Raw genomic sequence first — 12,964 nt, forward strand, 5'->3', positions numbered from 1 at the left:
TGTCCGCGCTTGTGGCCCTCTTGAGGGGCGCACTGACCCTCTCTACGCTGATTGGTTGCTGCCAACGTCGAGTAACCCTGCTATCTGACACACCCCCTCAGCTTGGAAGCCCTGATTGCAAGCTGCATAAACTGGTTAATCGATCCTACATATAGAGGCCTTCCAGATGCTCCTGCAACTTCTCAAGCTCAGCTTCTTTCAACGGGGATTCTTTGCGTTTAACAAGTCCCAACTGATCAAGGAAACTGGCCCATTTATTGGCTGGCAGTGACTTGGTGAATCCGTCTGCGATCATGTTGTCAGACGGAACATATTCTACCTTGATCGTCTTTCGGGTAACTTCTTGTCGTAGCCAATGATTGTGTATGTCAACGTGCCGAAGCTTTGTTTGCAATTTGGCAACGTCTTCATTTACTAGACGGATTGTCTGGGTATTGTCGCACTTGATTGTGATAATTGGATTGCTTAGGTTTACCTGAAGCTCCTTCAACAACCGCGACGTAAAGATTGCCTCCTTAGCAACTTGTGATAGGGCAAGCAGCTCTGCTTCTGTTGTTGATGTTGTCACAGTATCTTGCTTACTTGCTCTCCAAGCGATGAGTCCTCCGAACAGCTTAATTGCGTATCCTTGCGAGCTTTTCCTGTCTAGTGTGTTGTCTGCAAATGATGCGTCACTTGCTACCTCAAGGCCATCGCCTCTACCGAGTTCGAGGGCTAGGGATTCTGTTTTCTTGAGGTACAGGAGCACACGGTCTGCAGCGTCCTGGTGTTCTGTACTTGGATTGACTAGGAAGCGAGCAAGTCGTGATGTTGCAAAGGCTATGTCGGGTCTTGTTGTGACTGCAGCGAATAGAAGCGAGCCAATCTTGCGCTGGTAGCGGTTGATCTCGGACGGCTCTGCTAGGTCACTCCTGGGTCTGAGTTCCATGCCTGACATCGGCGTGTCATGTCTGATGTCTTGTCGGCTTGCTAGTTGGCTGATTTTGTCTGCGTATGCGGCTTGAGATAGCTGTATGGTCTTCTGCTTGCGATCACGAATGACCTCTACGCCGAGAAACCACTGTAAGTTGTCTCCTCCCGTACAAGCGTATTTTTCTTGGATCTGGTTGATGGCCTTCATTGCCTCTGATTCTTGCTTTGAATGGTACGCAACGATGATGTCGTCCACATAGAAGAAGATGATAACTCCGTCTTTGATCATGCAGCATGGCTCCTGTGGTATTTGTTGAAACCCTATCGAAGCAAGAGTTGCAGTGAATTCTTTCTGCCACAGTAATGGTGAGATCCGGAGCCCATATAGTGCCTTTTGCACTTTAAGTAGAGTGCCAGGCTTCTGATATCCTTTTGGCATCCTCATGTATATTTCTCTGTCGATTGTAGCATGCACAAAAGCATTAGTGACGTCGTATTGCTTTAGCTCAAGATCGTATTTGGCGGCGATTGCCATGAGCATTCTGAATGAGCGTCCTGCCAATGTTGCTGCGTATGTGTCTTGGGAGGTGATGTTGCGTTGTTGGTCTCCCCTTACCACCAATCTTGCCTTGCATTTGATGAGGCGGTGATGCTTGTCGAGTTTGTAGGTGTATACCCACATACAGTCTAGGATCTGGTGCCCTGCTCGTTTGACTGGTGATGCTTGGACCTCAGTCCATGACTTCATTTGTTGGTGACTCCGAAGGTGTGTCTTTTCTGCTTCCTTGAACATGTCGTATAGTGGATGGTCTTCCAGCTTTGAGTATGCTGTTGGGAGTGGCGGTAGCTGGTTACGATAGGGCTTGATTCCCTTAGATAGCAGTCTCTTCACCTGAGCCTTGTCGATTGGCTTTCCTTCGTGTTGACCAATGTGTCCTGATTCGGTGCCGGCCATGAATGCGGCTGCCCATGGACTGGTCATTGATGTTGATTGGTTGGACATGTTCGTCATATCCTCGTTGTTCACCTCTCCTTGAACTAGCAAGGCCACAGGTGGAGGAGTTGGTGGCGGGGTTAGATATGCCTCTACCACCTTCCTTCCTTGGTGGTATCTGGTTTTCTGAGTGCGCGGGCTCTCTTCCTGCGTCGTATCGTCCTCGTAGAACGTCTCGGTTTCTGGTTGTTGGCTCTGAGTACCTGGGAGTTCGACTGTTCTTACCCAAGTTGCGATTTCCTCTAGGGTGTTGTGCATAAGATTGTCCATTAGGTCCTCAGTCTTGCCGTTGAAGATTGTGTCTTCGTTAAACACTACGTCGCGAGTGCTGATTACCTTTGCCATGGATGGGATCCAGATGCGGTAGATGTTTGTTGACTGATATCCCACAAGATACCCAATCCAGGCTTTTGGGTCCAGCCGTTGCAGCCTTGACTTTCCTCGGTGGGTATCGTCTGTCATTGCAAAGGCTTTGCACCCATATGCTCTCAGATGAGCTTGGTTTGGTCTTCGGGGTCCGGTGACTATGCCATTTGTGGCAGCTGCGCGCGTGAAGAATATTTCGTAAGGCGATTTCCACTTGTTTGGATAATTTGGCGTTCGATTGTATAGGTATACCGCCGCTCTGGTTATCTCTGGCCAGAGTTCCCATGGAAGATTCGCATCTAGTCGAATTGCGCGTGCCTTTTCTTTTATCACACCCCCTGAGCGTTCGGCTCCTCCGTTCTGCGCTTGTGTGTCTGGAGCGGAAGGCTCGAGTCTGATTGATAGGGACGTGCACCATTTCTCGACTTCTTGCTTAACTGTGACGATCTCGTTGTCTGTTTCAATGACCTTGACCGTAATGTTGAACTGTTTCTTCATAAATTGGATAAAGAGGGCTAATAGGCGAATAATAGAGCGTGCTGGCCTATTGTCTTTGAAGTAGAAATCCCAAACGTATCGGGAGTTTCGGCAAGTTATTAGCATCTGACTCTTTTCCTTAGTGAAGCTGTCCGCCTCGTACTCATGGAAGTCGATTGCAATTCTTTCTCCAGGACCTTCGTCATTTAGTCTTAGCGCCCTTCTTATTTGGCGCTTCGACTTTGATCTGCCGCAGGCGTCACATTGTACTGTGGTGATTCCTTTGATCCTCACCCCCTCAGATTGCTGTATGAGGTGTTCAATAGCGGATGGCCCTGGATGTCCTAGTCGTTTATGCCATAGCATGGCTGTCGCCCTTTGTGGTGATCGCTTGGTTCGATTCATACGCACATGGAAGGCTGAGTCGAATGGAGTGGTGTCTTCGATAATCCATTGCCCATGGCGTTCCGATAGGATAGCAATAATTGTTCCATCCCATCGTCGCAGGCTTGTTGGATCTTCCCGATTGTCCCACCATATTCCTTGTCGTCGGAGTAGCCTGAATGATACTAGGCTGCAGAGGAAGTCTGGACACCACGCAACGTTGACAATGTGCAAGGCTTGTTTGTCCTGAGATCCCTCTGTTGTCAATGTGACAGCTCCGTATCCTCGTATCCAGACTTTGGAACTGCCGGCCCAGATGTAGTCCCCTGGCGTCGACGGGCGTACGTCTTCAATTCTTGAGAGGTCGTTGCAGATGTGCGTAGTCGAGCCGGAATCCAGGATGAAGGCATCCTTTAATGGATATCCTTGTTGGCTTGCGCTGAATGCCGCTTTCATCGTGCCCTCATCAATTCTTGAGATTTCGCGTCCATCTAGTCATTCAATGACTGCGTCCGGTGTTTGTGATGTCTTGATATGAGGTGTAATCGATCGTGACGTTGTCGAGAATCGAGGTCGTTTAGTCTCTGGGGACATTTCCTGCATCGTTCTCTGTAAGTTGGTGTCATTTTCAAGTTTGTACTGTACTAATCTTGCGATGCCTCGATTTGGCTTGAACCATTCAGGTGCCTTGGCTTTGTTCACATAGTAGCAGTCAGATATCTCATGACGCTGTTCACAGGCAGGACATATGTCTCCAGCTTTCGCTGAATTCCTCTCCGGGATCTGCTTGGTTCTGGTACTTTGACCATCCATCTTGCGTTTGTTTGATTGCCTAGGGTTTCCCCGGCCTTGGTTGGATGGCGCTCTTAATTCCACACTAGAGGCGTCCCTCAGTGTGTCCGAGTCGGGTTCACCGCTCGCCGCGTATGAGTCTCCTACCGCGAAGGCGCTCTTTGGCTTCCCTCTTGATGGATAATGAAGACTCATATATTCACGGAAGAGTTTCATCATCCTTTTCCTATTCATGGCTTTCTTATCGTACCCTGGCCCTTGGAACCCTGCGGTCCAGGTTGATGCCATTTTAGATACGGAGCCTAGGAAGTCGTCTATTACGGCTTGTGTTTGCATAGCCTCGGCCACCTCAAGGGTTTCAGCTCGAGTTGCAGCCTGATCGTATTCATTTAGTCACGTCTCCCAGTTTGTGGTTGAACGCATTGGCTTGAGTGCGGCTTGGTATCTCTCTCGTGCTCGCGCTCTCTCCTCGTCTTCATCCACTCCAACTGTGTCTTAGAGGGCGGTTATCCAGTCGCGCAGCGTGCCGTTCTCGGTGCAGCAGCTAAGTTGTAAATGGGGTGTTACGGTTGTAAGGATGTGTTCGACCATCTTTGAGATTTTGTTGCTTTCTTCTTGATAGTCCCTCTCCCGTATTTTGTATAACTCAAGGCGCAGCTTATAGTCGTCGCGATCCTCCTTATACGCTTCTTGTCCTTTCTCTAAGAGTTCTGACACTCGCGTTGGTATAGTGGGGATTCGTGAGGTTGTTGTCGACATTTCTGTAGTGTCTTGTGCTGATCCTCGCGTGTTGCCTCTAGCGTTTCGGGTGGTATGCGATAAGGCAGCTGAGGGGCTACTTGACGGTTCATACTGCGAAATGTCTGGGGTAGCGGAGCCTCCGGTTGGATGCGCTGGAGTCGCACTCCTTCGGGGTCCAACAGTGGCCAAATGCCTTGCGACTGGCATTTCAGCTTAAGTTGGCGGTACCAAGGGATCCAGTTGCTTGAGTCGGTGAGGATGACCGTCGCGTCCCGTTGGGTCTGGATTGTTGCCATTTTCGTGGTTTTATCGCTCGTTATTGAGGCAGTGAGACTCTTAATTGTCAGATATAATGAGATATTGCACAAAAGTGATGGATGTTGATGATTGTCTGTATTGTGTTCTGTCTATCGTGTGTCCGCGCTTGTGGCCCTCTTGAGGGGCGCACTGACCCTCTCTACGCTGATTGGTTGCTGCCAACGTCGAGTAACCCTGCTATCTGACAGTAAGACGCAAGCGGCGAGCCTGCTTTGTTTGGGTTGGCGCACGGCCCTCACGTTGCCGGGGAAGCGACTAGGCTAGCAGCCTAGTCATGTGACTCGAGGCTCAGCCCGTTACAGTGACGCAGGCTAGGTATAGTTGTCGTACTGCTTTTGGGGAGAGTCCTCTTTCGATGTTGGCTAGTCTCCCTAGCCTGTGAAATGCTTTTGTTGCTTGGCTTACGCGTGTAGCAATATGTTCCTTGAAGGACAGTCTATTGTCTATGTGGATGCCTAGCCATTTGATTGTGTCTTTTGGTTCTACAATGGTGTTGTCTGGGAGCTGTAGGCTTCTCTCTTTTCTCTCTTTCTTGGCGGTAAAGTGAATGAGCTCTGTCTTAGCTATATCGAACATAATCGCTAAGTTTTTCCCTCGGTGAGATAGTAGGCGGACTTGCTGTTCTAGTATTTTGACGTTTTTCTTTAGGGATGTTGAGGATGTCGATAGAGATAGGTCGTCAATATAGGATAGGTTGAAGCTTTGTAGTCCTGGGAAGAGGTCTCTAGTGTAGATAAGAAAGAATATTGGAGACACTGGGCTGCCTTGAGGTATCCCAGCTATTATCTCGGAGAATTCTTGTGTCTTATTGTCGAAGGAGAGTCTTAGCGATCTGTTTGAGAAGAAGGATTTTGTCCAAGCGATAAGACTAATTGGAAGGCCTAGCTTCTTAAGCGTTCGCAGGAATTGATTGTGTGAGACGTGGTCAAATGCTCCCTTTACGTCCAGGAAGATAGTTGATGTTATTTGGCCTTTCTGTTTCTGGTGCTGAATTTGGTCGATGAGTAGCATAGCTGCATCTATTGCAGATTTCTTGAGTCTACCCCAATTTGGGTTGGGTGTAGTAGCTCTGTGATTTCTGCTAGATTGCTCAGCCTACTTGCGGTGATCCTCTCGTTAATCTTTCCTAAACAGCTTAATAGAGTGATAACTCTGTAGGCTTTTGGGATTGAATAGTCTGGTTTTGATGCCTTTTTAAGAACAGCTCCTGTAGCTTGTTTCCAGCATTTTGGGTGGTATCCATAGTTGAATAGGAGTGAGAAGGCTCTAAACATTGTTTGCGGTTGAGCTTTGTACGCGGCTGTGATTATGTCTTGTGTTATTGCATCTGGTCCTGGGGTGCTACTTTTGACTTGACTTGAGCATGCTCGTTCTAGTTCAGTCGTGGATAGTGCTGGCCAATCCCATCTCTTTTCCTGGTAGTTGGTGAATGTGGGCGCTTCGGTTATGGGCGGTGGTGGGAATAGCGTGTTGCGGAACGCTTGGCATTTCTTGTCGAATGATGTTTCTCCTTGTATAGGTGGAATTCTTTCGACTTTGTTATCCTTTGTATATGCCATGGCTTTGTAGATTGACTGCGGGTCTTCCTTCTCTAGGAATTCATTCCAGTGTTTCCTTTTAGCGTCTTTGATTGCCTTGTTGTAGGTGTTTCGTGCACGTAGGAAGTCTCTTTTCTCTAGGTAGGCGTCGTGTATCGCAGTAGTTTCGAGCTTTTCTTTAAAAATCCTTCTATAGTGGGAAGTGTCTTGCCGTAGCTTTGTCAGCTCTTTGTTCCACCAAGCTTTTGGTTTTGGACCAAGTCTAGTGATAGGGATAGCTTTGTTTGCTGCAGTTTGGATTATTATTATATTTCCATTAGAGTCCTGTATCAGTCGGTGACTATGTAGGACTTTGGCTAAGCCGTTCTATGTATGTTGTTCAATATGGAGTTTCTATAGGTCTTGTACAATTTGGAGGATAGTTGCGTAGTCCAATTTCCGAGCTAGTCTTCCATCGGCGCGGGTGCTAAAGAGCAGTGTGGTGAACAGAAAGAGATGTAACAGCGAGCTCTTTGCGAAAAGAAATATTGTTTGTAGTTTTATACAGTGTCTGTCTGTTGTTTTGTGTAGGCGTCTGTATATAGGGATCTACAAGAGAGAGAATAGATCTATACATCTAGTGCCTGGTCGATGTTTTGCTCGTGCGTGTGCTAGTGAAAGCAGGTGCTGGAGCGGTTCGGTATATGGGGTCGGTATATCGAGTCGGTTTAGGGCGTTCGGTAGAGAGGGTATTTGGTGTAGGCGTCTGTATATAGGGATCTACAAGACAGAATAGATCTATACAGCTATTGCCTAGTCGATGTTTTGGGCGTTTTGGTGTAGGCGTCTGTATACAGGGATCTATTATAACCTAACAATAATAGACCTATACAGCTATTGCCTAGTCGATGTTTTGCTCGTGCGTGTGCTAGTGAAAGCAGGTGCTAGAGCGGTTCGGTATATGGGGTCGGTATATCGGGTCGGTTTAGGGCGTTCGGTGGAGAGGGTATTTGGTGTAGGCGTCTGTATATAGGGATCTACAAGAGAGAGAATAGATCTATACAGCTATTGCCTGGTCGGTGTTTTGCTCGTGCGTGTGCTGGTGACAGCAGGTGCTGGAGCGGTTCGGTATATGGGGTCGGTATATCGAGTTGGTTTAGGGCGTTCGGGTATAGGTAGCATCTAGATATATAGGCCTATTACTTTGCAGCAATAGAGCTATATACCTAAGGAAGAGCCGTTGCTCTGTCGGTTTCGTAGAGGGTGCCTTCGATCGAACATCTAAAATCAGTTGGCGCACGGACCACTTGCAGAGATTTCTCTCAACTAAGGCCAGGTCACAACTCTGTCAAAGTTGCAGCGGCCAGCGCGCCCGCCACAACGCCTGCACGCAGAAACAGGCGTTGGAAACTGATTCTACGAAGGCATTTCAATAGATTTGAGATGAAAAAAGGGTAATCCAGGACCTTTTTGTCATCTCGAAAAGTTGGTGTTCGATGCGTTGCATTGTGTAGCTATGGAGGAACTGCAGCTATATAGGTGTGTGTGATGATAAAGTGTGGTAGCGATAGCCGTACCTAACTCTCACTCAAGTGGATCTTGGCAAGGCCTAAACCGTTACAAATATAACTATAAGTCATGCTGTTAGCAGTCTTCTTCGATGAGGTCCTAGCGTTAGAGTTCATAGGCTCGGACCGCCTGCTAGGGTTAAGCCACTGTTCCGACAACCGCTAGAAATAGATTACGCGACGATGATTACATCAGACATGTGGGGCCACATAGCGCAAGCCGAGGTACCGATCACTACAGCGATTTTGTATAAACATAGGCGTCGCTGTAAAGGCACTAGTACACTGCAATAGTTAGGATGCCTCTAATAAGTGAGATTGTGTGTACAGATCTATATACAAGTACGAGGGGAACTTTATTATTCCTCGCACGGGCCAACTGCCAGCGTGGCACGTGATTGTATGGCACGTGATCGCGTGAGGGATCGTAGGTTTGATCCATCACACTACCCCCCCTTCAAAAAAAAGCAGGTTCCGTCGCTTAAAGTAATTAAAAAGAGTTGTCTAGCTTGCTTTGCAAAAGCTTCTGTAAGCCTAAACAGCAATGTTGCCGGTATTGCGAAAGCTACGCGGGCCAATAGTCTCCTCCGTCTGCTGTATCGTCGGGGCTCCTGGTGGAGGCTTAGGATTGTTAGAGGATGCGATCACTGTAATCATAAGTAAATCCTGTTTGCCTGCGAGCGTCGCAAACTTTCGATGTGGTCCTGGAGCTTTAGGGCGGGACTCATGGTACTGTTGGACAATGTCTGCGGAGTCCACCAGGTTCATGTATGGTTCCCAAGATGGGTTGTCGGTGCCGGCGGGGTAGTTGGTCCATCGCACTAAGTATTGGAGAAGACCGCTGCGAGAGTAGGGGTCTTTAAGTCTCTTGTTGACGCGGGAGTCTAGGACGGCTTCCACTTCATAGCTTGTACCATCTTCCTCGTCGGGATCGGCGAACTCAGCTGGTGCGGAATCGCGCAGTTGACCAGGCAGCGGAGCCTCCTCGTGTAAGTGTAGTAACCACGGGTGGAAGACGTTGTGGAGCTTGCCCATCTCTGGAGGCAGGAGTAGTTCGTAAGCCATATTGTCAATGACGCGTGTGACAGTGAAGGGACCGCGGTTCTTGAAGTCAAGTGATAGACTAGGACGTGTAGTACGGAAGTTACGGGCGTCCAACATAACTTGATCGCCGACCTTAAACTCAGGCGCTGGGAGCCGGGCGTCGTTTGCGTATTCCGCCTGTTTAGCTTGTGACCATTGTAGTTCGAGCCGAAGGGCTTTGCGTAGCGCGTCTAGCTTTTCTGCAAACTTGTTGGCGTTGTCTTGATCTCTGCGAGCTGGGGCAGTGAGACCAGTGTTCACCTTAGGTGGTTCAAGACCAGACTTCGGGTCATAGCCCTTAGTGAGGCGGAAAGCGGTAGTCCCAGTACTAGCGTTGATGGCGTTGTTAGCTTCGAACTCTGCCATAGGAAGAAAGAGAGCCCAGTTGTCTTGCTCGTAGTTAATATATGACCGGAGGTATTGTTTTAGCCAAGCGTTGGCGTTCTCCGTCTGCCCATCGGTTTCTGGGTGATAGCCCGTTGACAACTTTGGCTTGGTACCCAGTCGTTGACAAAGACGTGTCCAGAAATGGGAGAGGAACTGGGCTCCACGGTCGCTGACGATGCTGTCGGGATATCCCTCCTCACGCCACACGTACTCGACGAAGGCTTTCACAAGGGTATCAACCTTTAGGTCCACCACAGGTATAAACTTCTTCTTCTTGCTAAGCCGATCAACAATCACTAAGACGTTGGTATATGTGCGGCCGTTATCGGTGCAAGGAGGCAGGTGCGTGATATAGTCCATGCTGATGCTACTCCAATATCGCTCAGGTATCGGGAGTGGATGTAGGAGCCCGTGTTTCCCATCGCGGTAAGATTTCGATCTCCGACAGGCCAAACAGTTCTTGACGTACTGTGCTACATCATTTATCATCTTCGGCCAGTAGTACCAGCGGTTTAACATGTCGTAGCTACCGTGTTTGCCGCTATGGCCACCGCAATAGGATCGGTGTACGCGTTCGATGATCCGGGTGCGCAGGGTGCCTGATTCGGGGATGTAGACCTTCTTCTTGACATAGAAGACTCCGTCGTGTATTGAGCAATCACCAAGCTCTAAGCGTATCCTGTTTGGACCGTGAATTAGGTGGTACGGGATGCGGCGCTGGCCATCAGCTTTGGCTTTGAGGATAACTTGAACGATGTCGTCATCCGGGTAAGCTTGTCGAACGGTCTGGAGGATATTGGCTTCGTCCAGCGACGTGTCCGGCTCCGTAAGCGGTGCAGCGGACGTGTCATCGACCTCCGCTGTGTCTCCGAGAGCGAAGAGGTATTCGTCGCTAAAGTCGTCCGTTTCACTGTCTTGGTACATCATCATGGCCAAGGAGACTGGGACGTCCGGAGCTCGTCACCGAGGGCGTTGGCCAGATATACAGCGTGTCGGGAGCCACCGTCGAAGTGGAAGCTAAAGGTGGCAACTCGACACTCAGGATCCACCTGGTCAGGCTTGAGGATCACTTGTACCTGGTGTTGACGTCGCTCATCCTCGGCGTTAGCTGGAAGATCGCCCGGTCGGCGAGTGAGTGCGTCGGGCTTAGTTCCTTGTTTACCAGGACGGTATTTGACTCTAAAATTGAACTCAGCTAGGAACTCAGCCCATCGAGCTTGCCGTCGGTTGAGGCGTTTGGTTGTCATGAACGTCTGGAGGGCCTGGTGGTCTGACAATACCAAGATGGGATCATCAGTACCTGACAGTTCAAACCTCCACTCCTCGAATGCTCGAACAATCGCGAGGAGCTCCTTGTCATAGATCTCGTAGTTGCACTCGGCAGATGTCATCTTATGTGATAAGAACGCTACAGGTCGTAGAACACCTTTGTGCATCTGCGAGAGGATAGCTGCGGTAACGAAGTCCGACGCGTCAGTCTCGAGCCACGTTTCCAAATCTGGGTCAAAGTGGGACAGTACGCCCGCTGTTTTAAACGCAAGCTTTAGCTGTTCAAAGGCTTTCGCAGCTTGTCCATTAGCTTGGAGAGGGAAATGTCGTTGACTACCCTCCTTGGTGAGTTCCGTGAGTGGCTTAGCGATATATGAGAACCCTTTAATAAACCGGCGATAGAAGTTGCAGAAGCCGAGGAAAGACTGCATGTCCTTCACTGATCTCGGCAGTTGCCAATCGAGGACAGTGGAGACCTTCTCCGGATCCATTTCGATGCCGTCGGTGGTGAGGATCAAGCCTAAGTACTTGACTCGCTTGGTTTCGAACTTGCACTTCGTGGGATCCAACGATAGTCCTGCGCCTTGAATCTTGCGGAGAACCTTTAGGACATGCGAACGGTGGTCTTTCTCGTTGTCGCTATATATAAGTATGTCGTCTAGGTAGGCGGTACATATAACGTCCAAGTATTCGCGCAGCGTTTCGTTGATGAAGTTTTGGAACGTCCCTGGTGCATTGCACAGTCCAAAGGGCATGACCATATACTCATAGAGTCCGTACCGGGTGAGGAAGGCGGTTTTCTCTTCGTCACCTTCTTTAATCCGAACGGTGTTGAAAGCGGCTACAACATCGACGAGAGACATAATCTGAACTTTGGCCATGCGCGCTAGAGTTTCTTTGATGGCTGGTGGCGCATTTCGATTCTTCTTAGTGACGTTGTTGAGTGCTCGGTAGTCGACACATATGCGGAGACCTCCTCCAGGTTTCTTGACGATCAAGACAGGTGACGCAAACGGGGAGTTACTGGCCTTGATTAAGCCCTTTTGCAGCATGTCATCGATATACTTCTTAACAGCCTCAGTCTCGGTACGAGTGAGTCCGTAGACATGAGGCTTAGGGGCGTAGTGTCAGGAAGCAGGTCGATGGGTGGTCGACTCCTGGTCTTCGTTCGGGAGTTGATGAGCCAGATGAGGGTTGAACAGATCAGGTAGTTCGTCCAACACCCACTCAGGTACCAGCTGGCCAATCTGGTCTCTAGTCATGTAAGGTTGCTCCATCTTGTGCATGTACTTCTCAAAGTCAGTTTGCGAGACTGCGGCTACGCCGATGCCTTCTCGGTCTTCATCGGGGGGCTTCGCAAGCTTGGCCCAATGGCGGGGTTCCAACCATATGACCTGGTCAGGATGTTTGGCTGCGAGTGCGGTTGCAGCGGCAGCGGAGATGAGGTAGATATCAGCCATAGTCTCCTCAGTCGTCACCTTACCATCCTTGTTCGTCTTAGTAGTGGTGTCGCCTGTCTGGTAGTCTCCCTTGACTAGTTGTACGTGACTGTGACAAACTCCGTTTTCGTAAACCGTCTCTGGGAGTCCTTCGTGGAGGCAGTTAAGTTTGCACCCTGCCTTAGCGAAGGTGAGTGATCGCTGGTCGCCAAAGTGGAGGGCAGGCTGGTGATAGTCCATCCAATTCATGCCTAGGATAACGTCGTACTTGCCGATATTGGTGACGTAGCATAGGACGTTGTGCGTATGGCTTCCGTGTCGGACGGGCAGATCAACGGCCTGGGTAAGCTTGTCCACTTCTCCGCCGTTGGCTAGTGACAATCGAATGGGTTTGGCCACAGGCATAGTATCTAGGCGGTGTTGGTTAACCCATGACTGATTGACGAAGCATGCGCTGGCTCCCGTGTCGATAAGGGTAGAAATCGGTTGCCAACAATCAGGTCGCGTGAGAGCGGAGCCGGGAAACTCGAGTTGTCGGCTGAAGTCTTTAGAAGGCTTGCCTCCGATGGAGGCGGAGGACACGAAGTGGACCTCCGTCATAGTTGGCGTTTCGTCAGGGGCGAGCAGCAAGGCTGCAGCGATCTCGAAACGGCGATGCTGGTTTCGAACACGGCGCTGGTGTCTTTTTGCGTTACGCCAATTGAGCTCCCGCACGCG

At 49.6% G+C, this 12,964-nt stretch overlaps 4 protein-coding genes across 4 annotated transcripts; all 4 read right to left on the bottom strand.

Annotated features, from left to right (window-relative positions):
• Window positions 1-145: 145 nt before the first annotated feature.
• PtrM4_056750 (uncharacterized protein) lies at window positions 146-3,589 on the bottom strand (the record flags this gene model as incomplete). Its single annotated transcript, XM_066105273.1, has 1 exon — window positions 146-3,589. One exon carries the CDS (start codon window positions 3,587-3,589, stop codon window positions 146-148), a length of 3,444 nt encoding a protein of 1,147 aa, XP_065963900.1.
• A 39-nt stretch (window positions 3,590-3,628) lies between these two features.
• PtrM4_056760 (uncharacterized protein) lies at window positions 3,629-4,213 on the bottom strand (the record flags this gene model as incomplete). The annotated part of the gene is made up of 1 exon (XM_066105274.1): window positions 3,629-4,213. One exon carries the CDS (start codon window positions 4,211-4,213, stop codon window positions 3,629-3,631), a length of 585 nt encoding a protein of 194 aa, XP_065963901.1.
• Window positions 4,214-4,626: 413 nt separating this feature from the next.
• On the bottom strand, window positions 4,627-4,962 carry PtrM4_056770 (uncharacterized protein; the record flags this gene model as incomplete). Its single annotated transcript, XM_066105275.1, has 1 exon — window positions 4,627-4,962. The coding sequence occupies one exon, from the start codon at window positions 4,960-4,962 to the stop codon at window positions 4,627-4,629; it is 336 nt and encodes a 111-aa protein (XP_065963902.1).
• A 310-nt stretch (window positions 4,963-5,272) lies between these two features.
• PtrM4_056780 (Asp-protease-2 multi-domain protein) lies at window positions 5,273-12,847 on the bottom strand (the record flags this gene model as incomplete). The annotated part of the gene is made up of 5 exons (XM_066105276.1): window positions 5,273-5,971; window positions 6,028-6,846; window positions 8,610-10,480; window positions 10,504-11,920; window positions 12,044-12,847. The coding sequence occupies 5 exons, from the start codon at window positions 12,845-12,847 to the stop codon at window positions 5,273-5,275; spliced, it is 5,610 nt and encodes a 1,869-aa protein (XP_065963903.1).
• Between the last annotated feature and the right edge of the window lie 117 nt (window positions 12,848-12,964).

The sequence above is a fragment of the Pyrenophora tritici-repentis genome, chromosome 2 (genome assembly GCF_003171515.1).
Source record: "Pyrenophora tritici-repentis strain M4 chromosome 2, whole genome shotgun sequence".
NCBI classification, from domain to species: domain Eukaryota; kingdom Fungi; phylum Ascomycota; class Dothideomycetes; order Pleosporales; family Pleosporaceae; genus Pyrenophora; species Pyrenophora tritici-repentis.